The sequence below is a fragment of the Mobula hypostoma genome, chromosome 3 (genome assembly GCF_963921235.1).
Source record: "Mobula hypostoma chromosome 3, sMobHyp1.1, whole genome shotgun sequence".
Taxonomy (NCBI): domain Eukaryota; kingdom Metazoa; phylum Chordata; class Chondrichthyes; order Myliobatiformes; family Myliobatidae; genus Mobula; species Mobula hypostoma.
This window is the reverse complement of record NC_086099.1, coordinates 96,445,060-96,467,403: the sequence shown is the minus strand read 5'-3', so window position 1 is coordinate 96,467,403 and position 22,344 is coordinate 96,445,060. Positions and strand designations below refer to the sequence as shown.

Here is a 22,344-nt window from a genome sequence, read left to right as displayed (position 1 = left end):
AGTACGTGTGCTTGCAACACTGTGTGTCCGACAGAGTGATCAGCAGCACTGGGGCTCCACAGGGGACTGTCTTGTCTCCCTTTCTCTTCACCATTTACACCTCGGACTTCAACTACTGCACAGAGTCTTGTCATCTTCAGAAGTTTTCGGATGACTCTGCCATAGTTGGATGCATCAGCAAGGGAGATGAGGTTGAGTACAGGGCTACGGTAGGAAACTTTGTCACATGGTGTGAGCAGAATTATCTGCAGCTTAATGTGAAAAAGACTAAGGAGCTGGTGGTAGACCTGAGGAGAGCTAAGGTACCGGTGACCCCTGTTTCCATCCAGGGGGTCAGTGTGGACATGGTGGAGGATTACAAATACCTGGGAGTACGAATTGACAATAAACTGGACTGGTCAAAGAACACTGAGGCTGTCTACAAGAAGGGTCAGAGCCGTCTCTACTTCCTGAGGAGACTGAGGTCCTTTAACATCTGCCGGACAATGCTGAGGATGTTCTACGAGTCTGTGGTGGCCAGTGCTATCATGTTTGCTGTTGTGTGCTGGGGCAGCAGGCTGAGGGTAGCAGACACCAACAGAATCAACAAACTCATTCGTAAGGCCAGTGATGTTATGGGGATGGAACTGGACTCTCTCACGGTGGTGTCTGAAAAGAGGATGCTGTCTAAGTTGCATGCCATCTTGGTCAATGTCTCCCATCCACTACATAATGTACTGGGTGGGCACAGGAGTACATTCAGCCAGAGACTCATTCCTCCGAGATGCAGCACAGAGCATCATAGGAAGTCATTCCTGCCTGTGGCCATCAAACTTTACAACTCCTCCCTTGGAGGGTCAGACACCCTGAGCCAATAGACTGGCCCTGGACTTATTTCATAATTTACTGGCATAATTTACATATTACTATTTAACTATTTATTACTATTTTCTGTTACTATTCTATTACTATTTATTATTTCTATGACTATTACTATTTACTAATAGTAATATTACTATTACTATTTCTATTGCTATTTATTATTTATGGTGCAACTGTAACGAAAACCAATTTCCCCCGGGATCAATAAAGTATGACTATGACAAAGGAGATGCAGTAGACATGGATTTTCAGAAGGCCTTTGACAAAGTGCCGCACATGAGGCTGCTTAGCAAGATAAGAGCCCATGGAATTACAGGGAAGTTACTAGCGTGGGTGGAGCATTGGCTGGTTGACAGAAAACAGAGAGTGGGAATAAAGGGATCCTATTCTGGCTGGCTGCTGGTTACCAGTGGAGTTCCACAGGGGTCAGTGTTGAGACTGCTGTTTTTTACGATGTACGTCAGTGATTTGGACTACAGTATTAATGAATTTGTGGCTAAATTTGCCGATGATACAAAGATAGGTGGAGGAGTGGGTAGTGTTGAGGAAACAAAGAACCTGCAGAGAGACCTAGATAGTTAAGGGAAATGGGCAAAGAAGTGGCAAATGAAATACAATGTTGGTCATGTATGGTCATGCACTTCAGTGGAAGAAATAAGCGGGCAGACTATTATTTGGATGGGGAGGTAATTCAAAATGCAGAGGTGCAAAGGAGCTTGGGAGTCCTTGTGCAAGATACCCTAAAGGTTAACCTCCAGGTTGAGTCAGTGGTGGTGAAGGCGAATGCAATGTTGGTATTCATTTCTAGAGGTATAGAATATAAGAGCAGGGATGTGATTTTGAGGCTCTATAAGGCACTCATGAGACCACATGGAGTATTGTGTGCAGTTTTGGGCTCCTTATTTTAGAAAGGATGTACTAACATTCGAGAAGGTTCAGAGAAGATTCACGAGATTGATTCCAGGAATGAAAGGGTTACTGTATGAGGAACATCTGGCAGCTCTTGGGCTGTATTCCCTGTAGTTCAGGAGAATGAAGGGGGATCTCATAGAAACATTCCGAATGTTAAAAGGCCTAAACAGATTAGATATGGCATAGTTATTTCCCATGGTAGGGGATTCTAGGACGAGAGGGCATGACTTCAGGATTGAAGGATGTCCTTATAGAACTGAGATGCGGAGAAATTACTTTAGTCAGAGGGTGGTAAATCTGTGGAATTTGTTGCCATGAGCGCCTGTGGAGGCCAAGTCATTGGGTGCATTGAAGGCAAAGATGGATAGGTTCCTGATTAGCCAGGGCATCAAAGGGTGTGAGGTGAAAGCAGGGGAGTGGGGATGTCTGGAAGAATTGGATCAGCCCATGATTGATTGGCGGAGCAGACTCAATGGCCGAATGGCCTAGTTCTGCTCCTATATCTTATGGTCTTACCCCTGTTCAAAGAATTCTTTCTCCTGAGGAAAGAATGCAGATGTTTGTAGCACCAATTTCAGTAAGTGGAGGAGTAGACTTTGAACTGTTCAGAGTCTTAATGCTTAAGTCTCTCCAGTATTGAGTAGCTTAAGGAAAGTTTGAAGTGGTTTCCAAACTGAAGGTGGATTTTTTGCAATAGGGTAAACCAACAGAAGCCTCAAAAGAAGCCAGATGCCATGAATATGGGGAATTGGATTCTAAAGACTACATCCCAGGAGCAGAAGTGCTGGAAGAGGAAGGTGAAGAGGATAATGGTGAGTCTCCATAATTGCTTGATTATCATTTAAGAAGTCACATGCAATAGAAGCCACTGTCATCAAGTTCCATTTACATAGGAACTTTGAATGAAGAAGAGTTCCAGTTTTTAAAAAAAAAGCAAATGTAGACCATGGGGGAGCAGATGAGGGTAACCAAACATTTGGAAGAGGTAAGATAATGAGAGCATCTTAACTAAGAAAGTTAATGAAGTGCAATGGGTAGAATATAGTTGAGGACGTGAATTGACCCCAGAAAATCAATAATTAGGTTAAACTGTAGGTTTTCACAAAGAGAACGACGTGAGGCATTTTATGTTTAAGAAAAGCCATATCAACTCATCTATTGTACTGCAAAAACGGAACACGAAGTGTGGTAACAATTTCACGTAACTACGTCATCACGTCAGACCAGCCTCTTAAAGCAAAACCCCAACTCAATGTCAGTGGTTGTAAATTATGTACGTTTACACCAATTACATGACACTACACAGAACCCCCACCCCCAGAATTCACTAAAACCGGCATTGTGAGCTTGTCTGGAGCTTGGACTAACCGCACAGCTCCGGTCCTATGTTCCACGGGTGGAGGAACAGCAGGTGCCTCTGGCTTGTCCACGGTCATAGTCATGTCGTGGTGGTAGGGGTATGGTAGCAGAATCCTCCAAATCCCCGTGGGCTGGTTTAAAGTGATCTACCAAAACACATTCAGGTTTAACTCTCTTATCTATGATAAAAGTCTGTTCTCTCCCATTGCAAAATGCAGAATGGGCCAGTGTAAGAGGGCCTAAGGGATTACTAATGTGCATCATGGTGGACAATAAACCAACGAGGTGGAATGTAGATCACAGGAACCGGAGAGTGCTGTACACCATTATGGAAGGCAGGAATAGGTGCAAAGGAACTGAATTTACTGAGGAGGGTGGAACGCTGTTGAGAGGCCGACCAGGCGCTCGTGGCATCAGGAATAAAATCACCTGGCACTCGTAATGGCTGCCCATATACCAATTCTGTTGCAGAGGACTGCAGGTCCTCTTTTGGAGCTGCTGTAAGCCCCAGCAGGACCCTTGGGAGGCAGTCAGAATGGATGCCAAACTGAGCAACACAAGTGCTGATGAATGCCCAAGCCACGTCAGCGCTGCTAGAGGGATGGCCCTGGCCATCGGTGGTACGGTCCATCATTGTAAGGAGGTGCATGAAACTGTGGGAGGGTGGAAGAGGACCGACAAGGTGGTGTTTGGACATGACGGTTAATTTTTGCTTGCTGACACTCCACACAGGCTGCAGTTTCTAAGGCCGTGCCACACAAACTTTAGTACAGTCAGTTTCTATGAGGCCTTCCACCCCGATGCGATAGTTAAAACATGTGGGCACGATGTGGCGAGGACGACCATTTGAGACTTTGCAGCACGGGACAGAAACCCCAGCTTCCCTAAACATTAAGTCAGCCAACAGTGACTACAGTTCGGTAAGTCTGGACTTCTAGGTTAGTAGCTTGTTGGCTGCCATGCTGACGTACTCACCCCCTATATATATATGCCCTCAGTGGCTGGCCGTGAGAGGCAATCAGCCACAGCGTTGAGTCAACACTGAGCCATGTCATCGGCAGAAATTCTGTGCTGACTCAGCAATATTTGGGTGTATAAAGGGAGGACAGGAGGATGAATTCAGGGCCCTGGTGGAGGACTTTGTCAAATGGTGCAAGCTGCTCTGCATCGGTAAGCCAAAGGAGATGGTGATGGAGTTTAGGAAGACTAAGCCAGCACTGCTCCCTGTTACTATTGATGGTGAGGACATGGTTGCAGTGAGGCCCTACAAGTACCTGGGGGTGCACCTGGATGACAGACTTTAGGGGAGCACCAGCACAGTAGAGTTGCCTCTACATCCTGAGGAGACTGAACCTTTGGAGTGTGCATGCTCTCCTTCACATGTTCTACCAGTCTGTTGTCACCAGTACAGTCTTCTAGGTGGTGGTGTGCTGGGGCAAAGGCACCAACAATGGTGATACCAACAGGCTCAATAAACTGATTAGAAAGGCTGGCTCTGTTGTAGGCGTCGAGCTGAACACACTGGAGGCTGTGGTAGAATAAAGGACCCCATAGAAAATCCTGGCAATTCTGGACAGTGTTTCTCGCCCTCTGCATGCCACCTTAGCTGAACAAAAGAGCACTTTTAGGAATAGACTAAGACAACTGTGCTGCTTCAAAGAGCGCTGCGTGAGGTCATTCTTACCCTCGGAAATTAAGCTCTATAATGAGTCAACCTATAGCCGGGGAAGTGATGGCCCCCTCCTGTTAGATTGTTTGTAGTAACTTTTTCTTTCTATTCTTTTTATTCTTTCTACTTCTATTCTAATATTTGTATATCTGTGCACTTATAATGCTACTGTGACACTATAATTTCCTTTAGGATCAATGAAGTGTCTATCTATTACTTTTCCCCCTTGATATGTTGCATATCAGTTGTGAACTCTGATATGTAGGCCAGGTGGCATTGTTGCCATGCAGACCAAGGGTCTGATGTTTAGCCGTCATGTGTACAAGGGGTTTGTGGTCAGTGAATGCTATGAAAGAGCGACCCTCTAGAAGGAAACAAAAATGACGGACAGCCAGATAGAGGTTGAGAGGCTAACGGTTGAACATGCTGTACTTTCTTTGAGGGGGGGACAGAGCTACCAAATGAAGAAGGCAAGTGGCTGCCACACACCTCCAACCTACTGTTTGTGCTCAGCACCCACTGCATAGTCCGAAGCTTCAGTAGTAATGGCTATAGATGTGTTGGGGAGTGGGTGCACCAGAAGATTTGAGTTGGAAAGAGCTCATTTGGTATCATCAAATGCCCTGGTCACGTCTACTGACCAGTCAAGCATTTGAGAGTATTGCCTTTAAGCGCACTATACAGGGGAGCATAAGTCCAGCAGCTCAGAGAATGAAGCGGTGATAGAAATTCACCATGCCTAAAAACTTCTGTAGCTTCAGTAGTGCGGGGCGGCTGGACTACTTTTGATGAGAGGGGTTTCACACCTTCTGCGGAGATGCAAACTCCAAGAAGATCAGTTGTTGACAGCCCAAACTGGCATATAGCAGAGTTGATAATCAACCTGCATTCGGTTAAATGTTCAAAAAGTGTGCAGAGATGAGATGTGTGTTGTGGTTTGGATGCACCAGCAACAAGTATGTTATCCAGGTACACAGAAAGAAAATCTAAGTCTTTTAGTAGAGTTCATCAGCTGTTGGAAAGTCTGTGCTGCATTTTTCAGCACAAACGGCACAGGCAGAAACGCAGAGGCCAAATGGGAATCACAGCCATTTTGGGAATCTCCTCCGAGCACACGGTCACCTGATGGTAGCCCAAAATACAGTCGACTTTGGAAAAAATTAACTTTCCGACTGAGTGTGCTGAAAAGTCTTGGATGTGTGAGATCAGGTAATGATCAGGGCGGTGACCTTGTTAAGGTGTCAGTAATCGCCACATGGACGGCAACCACCATCAGTCTTGGGGACCATATGGAGGGGTGAAGCCCAGGGGTTACTCAACTGGTGTACAATGCCAAGACTTTGTGTATTGGCAAACTCAGCTTTCGTGGTTGCCAGCTTTTCTGGGACCAGTCTATGTGCACGGGCGTTGACTGGCGGGCCAGTTGTTGAAATGTGGTTCATGAACCCATGTTTTGAGACTGTCGTGGAGAACGTGGGCTTGGTGAGGTTTGGGAATTCGCCCAGCAGTCAAGTAAATTCACATGCGGTGATGTATGTGCTTGACAAGAGTCGTCTTGGGGAACATACTGGGTGAGCAGGGTATCAACCCAGGGTCCTTGACATCCACAAGCCAGCAGTGCTTAAAGATCGACTAACTGTCCTTGGGCACACAGGCAATCTGCACTTAGCAGATGTCTAGCCACGTTAGCCAGGACAAAGCCCCATGTGTAACGTCGCCTCTGCAGCAGAGTGTCACCCATTGCGTTCCGTAAGTCTGGATCCTGCTGCCGTTGGCGGCATCCAGCGAAGTTTTGTTGCTCTTTACCTTCTCGTCAATAGGCGATGCTGGCAGCACACTCACTTGAACACCTGTGTCACACAGCAAGCATTGCCCTGAAAGGATGTCCATAATGAACTGTATTAGACGTCCCTGGCAGCTGGAGCCCACGGTGATCACAGACCTCTGATGTCCCGATGTGCTGGCACTATCGAAGCTGCAAGGGTGGCTGCACTTCCTAGCGATCGTACCAAAGCGAGCGTGGTAAAAAGAGACTCTAGTTCTGTTTCACAGCATTAGTTAGTAGTCTTTCGCATGTAACCGGCACTTTGCTCCCAAAACTCCGGCAGTTTCAATGCGACTGCCTTGGCTGACGTGTTCAATAATTCTGGAATCGTCTTAGAGCATCGGGGTCATCAATGTAGGTTTTTACAAATAAAACAATGTGAGGCATTTTATGTTTAAGAAAAACCATTACAACTCACTTGTTGTAGTCCAAAAACTGAACACAAAGTATGGTAACAGAACTCCACGTAATTACATCATCATCAGATCAGCCTCTTAAAGTGAACCTTAACTCAATGTCAATGGTTGTGGTTTACAGTATGTACATTTCCACCAATTTTATTACCCGACACAATGAATGTTGCCATGTGATAACTAGCATTGGTTAAATAAGAGTTGCATCAAGGCCAAGGAAGTAATTGAGTTGAACAGTGAAGAAAAGATAGAGCTGCATACAGTGCATTCAGCTGTGTCAAAGGCTACAGAGAGAATGTATCCTGCTCAAGGTTCTCGGCCTGAAATGTCAACAGTACTCTATTCCATAGATGCTGTCTGGTCTGCTGAGTTCCTCCAGCATTTTGTGTGTGTTACTTCGATTTCCAGCAACTACAGATTTTCTCTTGTTTGAGAGAGAGTGTACCAGTCAGATGCGATGTTATTTCTGTTTTTTTTGGCAAGGAGAAAGCCTGATGGGAGAATATAGGTCATGCAGTTGCAGCAATGATGTGGAAATCTGAGACCATATGCTCAAGAATTTTATATGTGTGTTAGGATTTTTTTGGAATGGCAACAGTAGTTTTGAAATTGCATGCAATCATTAGGTTAGGAAGGAAGAACAATTGTCGGCAGTAGGAACAATTGAGCACGGACAAGAGCTTCGAGAAGTGAATAATGGGTGCATTTTCAGGAAAGAAGGGATCCTGCATCAAAATGACGGGAAGAAGAGGGAGAACTGGGTTTGACCATGGTGAACCTCTCAATTGTCATTGGAGCTGCAGGCACTGGAGAGAAGTTTTAGACAAAGTTAGTTCAGAGAAGTATCTGAAGATTATTTTTGTTCTCCAGAATAATCCCAGAGCAGTGGATAGTTTTGAAAGAAAGGACATAGAATTGCCAAACTGGGTAACAGCTTGTACCCTCAAGCTATGAGACTATTGAATACCCTACCACCACTGAGGTCTCATTACTAGGACAGTAAACAGCTCGCAAAAATTCTCAGGCACATATATATATCTAGAATGCTTAAGACTGTAGTAATTCTATGTATTACACTGTATTGCTGCTGCAAAAAAAAATTCATAACGTCCTTTTGTATGTGAGTGATGATAAACCTGATTTTGATATAGGTCTCTATTGTGGGCTGACATTGGGAAGGGGGCAGGGAGAGGGAAATTGTGGTTGGGAAAAGGGAGAGGGAGCAAGAGAAACATTCTCATTAAACCAATTGTTTGGAACCAAATGACCTTGCGTGGTGTCTGCACCCGCGCCAAACCCCGCCACTGCAACTCCTTCTCTGCCACCAGTCCCACACGCCTCCTGTGGCGCTCCACCCTCACCATTCCCAACATCCTTTGCTCCCGCCAGATTTACAAACTTGCTCCCTGTTCCATGTACTTGACAAATACAGTACTGTGTAAAAAAACTTAGACCCTCTTGCTATATTTATGTGCCTGAGACCTTTGCATAGTACTGTCTAGTACAGTCAGATGACAATAAACTTGAACAAGGTGAGGAAGTGACACTCCAAGTTTAAATATATGTGATTTCAGAATACATTTTTTACACAGCCATTATCTGGGGAGGAGTGACCTCTTGTGGAAATGTACAGTGCAACTATGATGTCTGTGTAGCAGTGCGCATGTGAAGCAAACTGGTTTGTGAGGAATGAAAGAGCAGCAAGTTATGTTGAAAGATGAAGATAATACTCTGAGGAGTAAAGCTTGTATGCTCTTTACGAGAACCAACCAATCTTGTGTGATGGGGAGAGGATTGACGGGAGTAGATGGTTATGATTAAATATCAGTGAGTTGGAGAGGAGTGGAGATCATGGAGTCTGTGTCTGTTTCCTCATGTGGTCAAGCTTCCTGATTTTTCCCATAATAAATACTGTTTTTACTTGGACCATGTGTTCTATTATGACTTCTGGTCAATGTTATCTTTCAATGCCATAAATGTTCATCTCCATTCTTAACACCCCCAAGAAAAACCAAACCCTTCCAATTGATCAGCTGTGCCGTGCATTGTTAAATAAAGAGGATGCTTTATTTTAGCCATTTTACTTCATTGCTGGAACTTTCTTTACAATTGATGTGTTGCCAGTGGTAGCCCTGTCAATTAAGATGTGAAACATCTGCTAATTCCAGATGGATGGGAGAGTACGAGTATCGATGAGGATGAAGATGATGAAGGTTGGATTGATGTTCATCATTCTTCAGATGAAGAACAGCAGAAAGAGTTGGTAAGTCTGAAGCTTTCCCCATTAACATATTTGGTATTTGGAATCAACAATGTGGCATGGGAGCATTTTTAAATTTAATGTTTATTAATAGCAGAGACTACTATTACCCTTCCCCATGTACCCTTGGGGATATGGTGCTGTTCCTTGGTCTTGATGGAACCTTTGCTGTCTGAAGAGCAGAGATGCTGCCACAGCAGCCAGTTTTTCTTTCGAACCAGTATCTTGCTGGGTCATGCCTGCAGGGAGCTAACAGTGGACACACTGGTGTGGACGTGGAGTCACAGAAAGTCCAGACTAGAGGAAGACAAAAGATTTCCCCCTGGAACCAGTAATTAGTGAGCCAGCAATGACTGGAATTTTTTCTTTGAAGAGGTATTGTGATTCTTGTGAAGGTTTGGCATTGTAACCAAGCAATACCCACATCTGGTGAATTCCCAAGTTTATATTTGGGTTGGGGTTTCCACATGAAATCACTGTAATAACAAGGTAGTCTGTCAGCATCTGCCCACCACCACACTCCCTTGCCGCAAAATGTTCTCTAAACACGCTCTGCTGTGCAAATTTTTTTTACATTTCTATTTCCCTCTTCTCCCAACTCGTGAGTTATTCATATGTTTTCAGCGGTTTCTGGTGATGTATATCTATCAGGTTTAAAATATGCCTGTGATATCATGTTCAATATATAATGGGACATCCAGTCTGTTCCAGTGAGATTTTGGTCACTGACAAAATAATAAAGGCAGAAATGCCAGAGGTAAGAAAGAGTTTCCCTATGCCAAAAAAAACACAAAAATGTATGAAAACAAATTCAGAGAATTAATATGAGCAAAGGAACAAAGTGCTATAGGAAATGTCAAGGGTGAAGACAAGTCCATTGCCTCATGGACCTATGGCTGCCAAGGGAAAATCTGCCATGTTGTCTAACATGCCACTTCTCCCACAGCAACGTGAGTGATTGTTCACTGTCTGCTTATGTGGCTCAAACCTTGAACAAAATTTAAAAGAATGTGCAGAGACTGCAGGAATTGTAAATTATAATGGAGCGACTTAGTAATTAAAACTATCATTGGTAGGTTGCTCACATCATTAGGAAGTAAAGCAAAATAATTTTGTTTTAAATTATGAGGAATTAGTAAAGGTTAGTACAAAGATGTTCATGACAAACCAGAATTGTAAACACAGGTATAACTACTACTTACAAGAGTAAGGGTATATTGGTGTTTATTACAAAGGGGTTGAGCATAATATTAGTTTTACTGGAATGATGGGTTATCTGACTTCTGGATATACGTCATTGATTCAGTGTGGTATAGATACATTAGTGCAGCGGTCCCCAACCACCGGGCCGCAGAGCATGCGCTACCGGGCCGCGAGGAAACGATATGATTTGGCGATATGAGTCAGCTGCACCTTTCCTCATTCTCTGTCATGGCCACTGATCAGCCATTACGCATACGAGGTCATGACCCACGCGTCATCCGTTGTCAGGGTGGGAAGGAGATCAACTCCTCGAGCTTGCAAATGACGACGGGCTGAAAAGTATGTTTGACATAACATCTCTGTCGGCATTTTGGATCAAAGTCAGGACTAAATATCCTGAGATAGCCACGAAAGCACTGAAAACGTTGCTTTCATTTCCAACATTTTTCTGTGAAGCGGAGTTTTCTGCAATGAATGCAACGGAAACTAAACTGCGGAATAGACTGAACATCAGGAACCCCCTTCGAGCATCGCTGTCTCCAATCACCCCTCGATAGGACCGTGTTGTTTGCAGGGAAACAAGCCCAGGGCTCCCACTGATGCAGCGATATTGGTGTGTTGCAATGATTTTATATATTCATATGGGGAAAATATGTGCTGTGCGTTTAATATCCAAATGTTACTTAAAATGTTATGATGCTATTGACTTATAAGTGACCTATATAACCTTATAACAATTACAGCACGGAAACAGGCCATCTGGGCCCTTCTAGTCCGTGCGGAACGCTACTCTCACCTCGTCCCGCCGACCTGCACTCAGCCCATAACCCTCCATTCCTTTCCTGTCCATATACTTATCCAATTTTTCTGTAAATGATCGTATTGAACCTGCTTCTGCCACTTCTACTGGAAGTTCGTTCAAAACTTACTTCAAGCTCCCCTGATAATTGACTTATCATTATATCCATGCAAGGAAAATATGCGCTCTGTGTTTAATATTAAATTCGTTAGATAAACCCTTTTAGAAACAAAATTGAGTGTATTACCCACTTATCACCTATATTTCGGTAGTGATTAACACCCACCCCCACAAACAGAATTGTTTGGTGGGGGCGGGGGGAATCGGCAGGTCATGGCGCGCATGCGCATTGGTGCCTGCGCAAGGCTTCATGGTCATTGTAGTCTTTTGGGTAAACAACGTATTTGGCTCTACTCTTGTTCGTTGGCAACCCTACCCCCCCCTGGTTGGCCAGTCCACAAGAATATAGTCAATATTAAACCGGTCCGCAGTGCAAAAAAGGTTGGGGACCCCTGCATTAGTGGAATCCTTGTATGAGAGGATTACACTGTGAGAACAAGTAACATTGGTGGATACTTACTGGAGACAGGGAAAGTGAAAATGATCTCACTGAGACAGATCATTCTGGGAGAGATTGATGGTGAGAAGATGGTTCCCCTAGCTGGTGTGTTGAAAATGATAACATGGATGTTATGTTGTTATGAGCACGTGGCCAAGTGGTTAAGGCATTGGACTAGCTACCTGAAGGTCGTGAGTTCAAGCCCCAGCCGAGGGAACGTGTTGTGTCCTTGAGCAAGGCACTTAATCACACATTGCTCTGCGACGACACTGGTGCCAAGCTGTATCGGTCCTAATGCCCTTCCCTTGGACAACATCGGTGTCGTGGAAAGGGGAGACTTGCAGCATGGGCAACTGCAGGTCTTCCATACAACCTTGCCCAGGCCTGCGCCCTGGAGAGTGAAGACTTTCCAGACGCAGATCCATGGTCTCGCAAGACAGCGGATGTCTTTATATATGTTGCAACTAAACTGTTGGTGAGACTCCATTTGGAATATTGTTTTCAGTTTAGTCACCCTGCTGTAGGAAAGATGCCATTAAGCTGGAAAAAGTGCAGATGACATGTACAAGGATGTTGCCGGGACTTGAGAGACTGAGGCATGCAGAGAGATTCAGAAGGATGGAACGCTTTTCACTGAAGAGTGTTTTGTAACATATGTACCATACTTATAAAAGTATTCCCTCCCTCCTTCCTCCCCGCCCCCCCCCCAGGAAGATTTCGTGTTTTATTTTATAACAATGAAACACAGTGGCTTTAATTTGGCTTTTTTGACACTGATCAACAGAAAAAGACTTTTATGTCAAAATGAAAACCGATCTCTAGAAAGTGATCTAAATTAGTTACAAATATAAAACACAAAATCATTGATTGCGCAGGTACTCACCCCCTACGTCCTAGAGTGGCCAAGTCCAGACCTCAATCCAATTGAGAATTTGTGGCTGGACTTGAAAAGGGCTGTTTGCTCACAATCCCCATGCAATCTGACAGAGCTTAAGCAGTTTTGTTAAGAAGAATGGGGGAAAATTGCAGTGCCCAGATTTGCAAAGCTGATAGAGACCTATCCACACAGACTCAAGGCTGTAAAGGTGCATCTACTAAACACTGACTTGAAGGGTTGAATACTTATGCAATCAATTATTTTGTATTTAATAATTGTGATGAACTTAGACCAATTTGTAGAAATTTGTTTCCATTTCAACACAGTCTTTCTTGTTGATTTGTGTCAAAATAGCCAAATTAAGTCCACAGTTATTCAATGTTATAGGACAATAAAACATGAAAACTTGCAGGGGTGTGGGGGTGAATACTTTCTATAGGCACCGTATATGTATAAAATGTATACATAGCTATAAAATTATGATAGAGTGAATGCACACAGTTTTTTTCCCCCCAGGTTGAGGAATCTAGAATGAGGGCACAGGTTTAAGGTGAGAGGGAAGAGATTTAGTAGGAATAAGGGGTAGCTTCTTCACCCAGAGTGTAGTCAGTATATGGAATAAGATGCCAGAGGAAGTGGTTGAGGCAGGTACATGAACATTTAGAGGATATTTGGACAGGTACGGAGATGGAAAAGTTTTGGTGACTATATGGGCCATATGGGACTAACTTCAGTGGGAATCTTGGTCAGCATGGACCAGTTGGGCTGAAGGGCCTGTTTCTATGCTTTATGACTCAATGACTTTAACTCACTGTATGTTCAGAGTGAGAGGAGAAGGGCTGGGGTATGCTGGTGTAACCTTTAGACTCTGAAAGGAAAGAAAGTAGGTTTCATAGAAACATAGAAAATAGGTGCAGGAGTAGGCCATTCGGCCCTTCGAGCCTGCACCGCCATTTATTATGATCATGGCTGATCATCCAACTCAGAACCCCACCCCAGCCTTCCCTCCATACCCCCTGACCCCTGTAGCCACAAGGGCCATATCTAACTCCCTCTTAAACATAGCCAATGAACTGGCCTCAACAGTTTGCTGTGGCAGAGAATTCCACAGATTCACCACTCTCTGTGTGAAGAAGTTTTTCCTAATCTCGGTCCTAAAAGGCTTCCCCTCTATCCTCAAACTGTGACCCCTCGTTCTGGACTTCCCCAACATCGGGAACAATCTTCCTGCATCTAGCCTGTCCAATCCCTTTAGGATCTTATACGTTTCAATCAGATCCCCCCTCAATCTTCTAAATTCCAACGAGTACAAGCCCAGTTCATCCAGTCTTTCTTCATATGAAAGTCCTGCCATCCCAGGAATCAATCTGGTGAACCTTCTTTGTACTCCCTCTATGGCAAAGATGTCTTTCCTCAGATTAGGGGACCAAAACTGCACACAATACTCCAGGTGTGGTCTCACCAAGGCCTTGTACAACTGCAGTAGTACCTCCCTGCTCCTGTACTCGAATCCTCTCGCTATAAATGCCAGCATACCATTCGCCTTTTTCACCGCCTGCTGTATCTGCATGCCCACTTTCAATGACTGGTGTATAATGACACCCAGGTCTCGTTGCACCTCCCCTTTTCCTAATCGGCCACCATTCAGATAATAATCTGTTTTCCTATTTTTGCCACCAAAGTGGATAACTTCACATTTATCCACATTAAATTGCATCTGCCATGAGTTTGCCCACTCACCCAACCTATCCAAGTCACCCTGCATCCTCCTCACTGCTAACACTGCCACCCAGCTTCGTGTCATCCGCAAACTTGGAGATGCTGCATTTAATTCCCTCATCCAAGTCATTAATATATATTGTAAACAACTGGGGTCCCAGCACTGAGCCTTGCGGTACCCCACTAGTCACCGCCTGCCATTCTGAAAAGGTCCCGTTTATTCCCACTCTTTGCTTCCTGTCTGCTAACCAATTCTCCACCCACACCAATACTTTACCCCCAATACCGTGTGCTTTAAGTTTGCACACTAATCTCCTGTGTGGGACCTTGTCAAAAGCCTTTTGAAAATCCAAATATACCACATCCACTGGTTCTCCCCTATCCACTCTACTAGTTACATCCTCAAAAAATTCTATGAGATTCGTCAGACATGATTTTCCTTTCACAAATCCATGCTGACTTTGTCCGATCATTTCACCGCTTTCCAAATGTGCTGTTATCACATCCTTGATAACTGACTCCAGCAGTTTCCCACCACCGACGTTAGGCTAACCGGTCTATAATTCCCCGGTTTCTCTCTCCCTCCTTTTTTAAAAAGTGGGGTTACATTAGCCACCCTCCAATCCTCAGGAACTAGTCCAGGATCTAACGAGTTTTGAAAAATTATCACTAATGCATCCACAATTTCTTGGGCTACTTCCTTAAGCACTCTAGGATGCAGACCATCTGGCCCTGGGGATTTATCTGCCTTCAATCCCTTCAATTTACCTAACACCACTTCCCTACTAACATGTATTTCACTCAGTTCCTCCATCTCACTGGACCCTCTGTCCCTTACTATTTCTGGAAGATTATTTATGTCCTCCTTAGTGAAGACAGAACCAAAGTAATTATTCAATTGGTCTGCCATGTCCTTGCTCCCCATAACCAATTCACCTGTTTCTGTCTGCAGGGGACCTACATTTGTCTTTACCAGTCTTTTCCTTTTTACATATCTATAAAAGCTTTTACAGTCCGTTTTTATGTTCACTGCCAGTTTTCTCTCATAATCTTTTTTCCCCTTCCTAATTAAGCCCTTTGTCCTCCTCTGCTGAACTCTGAATTTCTCCCAGTCCTCAGGTGAGCCACTTTCTCTGGCTAATTTGTATGCTACTTCTTTGGAATTGATACTATCCCTAATTTCTCTTGTCAGCCACGGGTGCACTACCTTCCTTGATTTATTCTTTTGCCAAACTGGGATGAACAATTGTTGTAGTTCATCCATGCAACCTTTAAATGCTTGCCATTGCATATCCACCGTCAATCCTTTAAGTGTCATTTGCCAGTCTATTTTAGCTAATTCACGTCTCATACCTTCAAAGTTACCCTTCTTTAAGTTCAGAACCTTTGTTTCTGAATTAACTATGTCACTCTCCATCTTAATGAAGAATTCCACCATATTATGGTCACTCTTACCCAAGGGGCCTCTCACGACAAGATCGCTAACTAACCCTTCCTCATTGCTCAAAACCCAGTCCAGAATAGCCTGCTCTCTAGTTGGTTCCTCGACATGTTGGTTCAAAAAACCATCCCGCATACATTCCAAGAAATTTGAGTTGTTTTCTCATTGGTTAAGTAAAGTTCTGGTTAGATGATATTTACTAGGAAATGAATTCCTTGATGGGCTGTGTTTCAAAAGGTGGAGAAGGTGAAGACCATGCCCACAGAAGCACGCAAAGCAAAAGCAGCACTTGTCAGTGCTAGTCGCCTCCTCACACAGGAAGACTTCAAGAAAATCCGACTGGCCCAGATAGCTAAAGAGGTTGACCCTGCCCCTGGCAAAAGTCAGAAGAGGAAGATTGAGGACAGCAGTGATGACGAAAGCAAGTATGTACATTTTAAATTCATAATAATTAGTATGCTTGAGTTTCTTGGTGTAAACAACATTAGTGAAAGCTCCCTGTTCAGCTAAGGCTAAAGCTTGTTTCTTATAATTTCAGTTGCACCTTAAACTCTGCTACAGAATAACTGTAAGAACATAAATGAAGCAGGGTAGAACATGGCCTCGTGACTCCTGACCTAATCGAATGGTAGAGGTCTGTTTCTCTGCTACAAGACTGTTTTCCTCTCTGATCTTCATTACCCCTGTTATCCAAAAATATGCTGATTTTAGCCTTTGAATATAATCAGTGCCAGACAGCTCTCTGGGATTAAGAGTTCTCAAGATTTATAATCTACACCTGAAGAACTTTGTCCTCATTTCAACCTGTCCTGAGGTCATTTCTCCAGCTGGTGGAGATAATCCTGTCACCCATCACCCTCTACAGAATTATCCATGTCACAGTCGGATCACTTCTCCCTTCTTAACTAACATTTACACATTCCTCATTTTAAAAAAGTGCATTCTTTTCCTCTAATTCCTCATAACCCGCCATTTCCCCACTGTGAAAATTCCCTTCCCTTCCGGCAAAATAAACAAAACAGCAGATGCTGGAATCTGAAATAAAACTGATGCTGAAAAATCTTCCAGCATGTCTGTTTTTGTTTTTAATCTCTTTATCTGCTCACAACCCCCTTTCCCTATCACCAGCAGACCTGCATTTTTATATCCTGTTTTTTCATTTGAAATTGTAGGTGCTAGTTGAGTAGCTGAGGGTAAAACTGATGCCTGTGGCATCCCAGTAACAAAATCCAGATAGACCCGTCTCCTTTTTCACCTTCCATCCTTCCCCAGCCCTGTGATGGTAAACCCTGGTGCCAGGAGGCACAGTCCTTTGTGACCTCTTGGACTGTGGAGACCATGTAATCAGCTTCCTGTGTGTCCCCTGCAGCTGATATGCAACTTTATTCTTTCTCCATGCCTCATTGATCTCCTGGACCTGGTAAATGATCAGATTGCTCATATTGCATCCTAGTACATAATGTGTGTTGGGCAAGGTCAAAAGGTAGGCTTCTGCATTATCTTGGGGCTTTTGACCTATCTGAACAAAGCTGGGTGGCAGTGTGAAATGTGAGGAGGATGTTATGAGAATGCAGGGTGACTTAGACAGGCTGAGTGAGTGGGTGGATGCATGGCAGATGCAGTTTAATGTAGATAAATGTGAGGTTATCCACTCTGGTGGTAAGAACAGGAAGGCAGATTATTATCTAAATGGAGTCAAGTTGGGAAAAGGGGAAGCACAACGAGATCTAGGTGTTCTTGTACATCAGTCACTGAAGGCAAGCATGCAAGTACAGCAGGCAGGAAGAAAGCTAATGGCGTGCTGGCCTTCATAACAAGGGGAATTAAGTATAAGAGCAAAGAGGTCCTTCTGCAGCTGTACAGGGCCCTGGCGAGACCACACCTGGAGTACTGTGTGCAGTTTTGGTCTCCAAATTTGAGGAAGGACATTCTTGCTATTGAGGGGGTGCAGCGTACGTTCACAAGGTTAATACCCGGGATAGCGGGACTGTCATATGTTGAAAGATTGGAGCGACTGGGCTTGTATACACTGGAATTTGGAAGGATGATAGGGGATCTGATGGAAACATATAAGATTATTAAAGGATTGGACACGCTGGAGGCAGGAAGCATGTTCCCGCTGATAGGTGAGTCCAGAACCAGAGGCCACAGTTTAAGAATAAGGGGTAGGCCATTTAGAACGGAGTTGAGGAAAAACTTTTTCACCCAGAGAGTGGTGGATGTATGGAATGCTCTGCCCCAGAAGGCAGTGGAGGCCAAGTCTCTGGATGCTTTCAAGAAAGAGATGGATAGAGCTCTTAAAGATAGCGGAATCAGAGGTAATGGGGAGAAGGCAGAAACTGGATACTGATTGTGGATGATCAGTGAATGGCGGTGCTGGCTCGAAGGGTCGAATGGCCTACTCCTGCACCTATTGTCTATTGTCCTTTTATCTGTGATCTACCCAAATCCATGATGCTGCTTCAATGGAAGGCTGTGACAGCCTAGACCAAGCTGCACCATTAACTCCTCATCTTTTCCCAACTGAGGTGCCAGTGCAACAACTTTACTGAAAGTGCCTCCACTTTAAAGAACTTTGAGCTCCAAGGTCCGACTTGTTCATCTCTACCAAATTATACCATTCACAGCCACAATGTATCACAAGCCCTACCATATGTTGTTTTAAATTTCAGTTGAACAGGAAGATAACACTGCTACAATGGTGAGCATGTGTATCCTAATGGTTTATTGTTTAGTACTTACTTTGCCTGTAAGCAAAGGAGATGTGTGTGCTCTGTAAGATATTTAATAAATGCATCTTCTTTTTTGTTGCAACATTAAATCAAAGTGAACCAGAAGTGCATTCATCGAACTTGTTTCTAATTTTGACAATCTGGTGGTGAGTCAGTTATGTGTGGTCTGTTCTGCTACCAGCATCAATCACAACAGTATCCATCTCCAAGCCTTTGGTTTTTAATATGCAATTGTAAAATTGTTTAATTTTCAGAGGAGAGCTGCTTTCACTGCGAGATATAGAACGGCTGCATAAAAAGCCTAAATCAGATAAAGAAACTCGACTAGCAACAGCTATGGTAAGTATTGCTGAATATTCTTAATCATAGCTTCATTCTATTTGGTATTTTGAGGTCTTGCAAAGAGCTTCCTGCTACACGAATCACATTCTTGTTTACTTTCTGGGCTGTTTCCGATATTTATACTTCTGCTCAGTGTACCCATTGTGCCCAAAGCACTCTCAGTAAAATTTAGCTATTTTTTATAAGTCTACATAAAACTGATCTTTAATTACTTATCTGTATTCTTTTAAGACACAAGTTTTTGACAGTTCTGTTTCCTTAAGTAGTTGCATCGAAAAACAATTGTGCAGAACAGCTTTGCAGTCATGAAAATGGTGGATTAAGAAAAGTGTAGTTGCGTCAAACAAAAATTATACTGTAACCAATCCTTTGTAATGATTTTTTCTGGCTTGATGTGGAGAATATGAAAAGCTGTTTGGTCAGAATCTCAAGTTGGGAGAAGCTGAAGGCTACAGATTTCATGGTTCATGGCTATGAAGTGACGGATGATGTTGGCCTAGAAAAGCAACTACCCACTACGGTTCAGGAGGCTGTGGGATTCAAGCTTTCTCAATTCCGATTTCGGTTTGAATTTGCCATTTTCTACAAGGGATCTCTAGCATCCAGCTAAAAGCCAGGCAACAGGCAGGCTGCTCAGTCGATCAAATTCAAAAATATCTCTGGTAGAAATACAAAAAGTAAAAATAAGCAAATTTAAATTGTACTTATTTACGAAAATAATTCAGCTAAGCACATGAGATTAAGACTTTAAAAATGTTACTTTTACTTAACTTGCAAATTAGTTTTCGGTGTCGGGGAGACTAATAACCAATAGTTATCCGTTATTACAGCACTACAGCACATTTAATCTTGATGGATGAGCTTTTTTCTAAGGGTCCTACAAAAAAATAACCCGGAACATTAGTTCATGACAATCAGTGATTAGTGTTTTGAATGCTTTTGAACTAAAGTATACTATGGAGTATAGTAAAGCTGGTTCAATTTGATCTTTTTTGGCCCAAGTAAACCAAACATCTAAAGAGATGACCACATGTTGAATTAATGAGATTCTGTTGTTTAGCTTTTGTTACTTCTGTGATTCCTGATTACACTCCATTGTGTTCACATCTCAGTTTTATACCCTTTTATATAACCTTTGCCCTTTCCCTTTCTAATTTATTCTGTTCTTCTCTCCGGGTCGATATTGATTACAGTTTAATTGGTGATGAAAGCTCACTGGTACTTTTTAAAATTGGGCATCCTCGTGCAGAATTGCTTCAACATTGGTTTGCAATCTTTTTTAAAGGCAATATTTTGAGCAATCCTTGTATTTTGAAAAAGAAAACTTCCATTTAAAAAAAATGACTGCTAATTTATGCTTAAACATAGAAACATAGAAAATAGGTGCAGGAGTAGGCCATTCGGCCCTTCGAGCCTGCACCGCCGTTTATTATGATCATGGCTGATCATCCAACTCAGAACCCTGCCCCAGCCTTCCCTCCATACCCCCTGACCCCCGTAGCCACAAGGGCCATATCTAACTCCCTCTTAAATATAGCCAATGAACTGGCCTCAACTGTTTCCTGTGGCAGAGAATTCCACAGATTCACCACTCTCTGTGTGAAGAAGTTTTTCCTAATCTCGGTCCTAAAAGGCTTCCCCTCTATCCTCAAACTGTGGCCCCTCGTTCTGGACTTCCCCAACATCGGGAACAATCTTCCTGCATCTAGCCTGTCCAATCCCTTTAGGATTTTATACGTTTCAATCAGATCCCCCCTCAATCTTCTAAATTCCAACGAGTACAAGCCCAGTTTATCCAGTCTTTCTTCATATGAAAGTCCTGCCATCCCAGGAATCAATCTGGTGAACCTTCTTTGTACTCCCTCTATATCTCTTGTTATGCTTTGGTCAGCAATTATTACAATCTGTCACTGCCTATCTTCATCATAATTCTTTCTAATCTGTATCAAATTGTCCATTTCCAGGAATGTAGAAGTTTCAGCATAGTTGGAGGCTTTTCACTGCTGTTTTGGTCCAGTTTAAAAGGCCTAAAACTTTAACACCACCCTCATCCCCTCATCATCTCCGACGCAACCCATCTTGCCATTAGAAAAAGGCAGATGGCCAATTTGTTTCTCTGCTTCCTCAGCTGCTTTATCTAAGCACAGCAAATGCAAATGTCCATCTTGGTGAATAATTGATTTAAATAGTTATGAAAATATTCATTGTTTTGGACAGTGTGGCTCTAGTAATGTTCTAATTTCTTTTTAATGAGAAGACCTTGGGGTTGTGCTTTATAAATATTATATATTCAGTTTTACAGTTTACTGACAATAGACAGAACACTCCAACAGCTAATGGCAACAGTCTCTGTTGTCCTGATTATATATTGGCCAGTAAATGCTAGTAACTTATTAAAATGTGCTGCAGCAAACTCGTGGTGCCCACTCTGAGAATATGTGCAATCAATGTTCAGAAGTTCAAAGTAAATTTTATTATCAAAGTACATATACAACCCTGAGATTCATTTTCTTGTGGCCATACTCAGCAGATCTATAGAATTGTAACTATAACAGGATCAACGAAAGATCAACCAGAGTGCAGAAGACAAGAAACTGTGCAAATACAAATATAAGTAAGGAGAATATGAAATAATGAAATAGAGTGCGTAAAGTGAGATAATTGGTTGTAGGAACATTTCAATGATGGGGCATGCCCTTTTTATTCAACAGCCTAATGGTTGAGGGGTAGCTAGTGATTACATTACCAGATTTTGATCCATAACTTTGGCAGAAATGTTATCGCTACAGCTTCAGTGATGTGAGGTGAATGACCTTTATGTCCTTGGTTGTTGTTTTGTTCTTCGTCTAATTCACTTTCTTTGGTTTAAAACTATCCTCCAGGCTGGAAAATCTGAAAGAAATCAGTTTGTGAGAAAGAGAACCAAGTTGAATCCATTTGCGAGCACAACTAACCAAGACAAGAAAAAGAAAAAGAACTTTATGATGATGAGATACAGCCGCAATGTCAGATCAAAAGGCAAACGTTCCTTCAGGGAAAAACAGGTAATTTCTTATTCTTTTGTGATGTAAAAATTTGCTGTGGAAACACATAGCAAGGGAGGAAACGTTTTTCTAAGAGAAAAGGTGGAGAAAATACAATGCTTCTACACAAAGGGAGGATTGCTGAGAACCTGATTAAATAGTGCATGCATAACTCTTTCACTCATGTAAATGCAGTGTAGAAAAACCCAGTACTATTACCTGTTTGCTAAACATGAAGCGAGGTTTATTTGTCGGGATAATATCAGGATTGAATGCTTTAAGGATAGGTACGGAGTAATGATGTAGTTTTATCATATTTAGGATACTGACTGAGAATAATGACACTTGAG

The 22,344-nt window shown here is 43.0% G+C and overlaps 1 protein-coding gene across 1 annotated transcript in view; it reads left to right on the top strand.

Moving 5' to 3' along the window:
* sdad1 (SDA1 domain containing 1) overlaps nucleotides 1-22,344 on the top strand; it is a 77,895-nt gene that overhangs the window by 49,672 nt on the left and 5,879 nt on the right. The window contains exons 17-21 of the mRNA XM_063043490.1: nucleotides 2,471-2,585; nucleotides 9,208-9,302; nucleotides 16,135-16,322; nucleotides 18,884-18,968; nucleotides 21,854-22,015. Of these exons, the coding sequence (XP_062899560.1) occupies nucleotides 2,471-2,585; nucleotides 9,208-9,302; nucleotides 16,135-16,322; nucleotides 18,884-18,968; nucleotides 21,854-22,015 (645 nt within the window). The remainder of the gene's footprint in view (nucleotides 1-2,470; nucleotides 2,586-9,207; nucleotides 9,303-16,134; nucleotides 16,323-18,883; nucleotides 18,969-21,853; nucleotides 22,016-22,344) is intronic.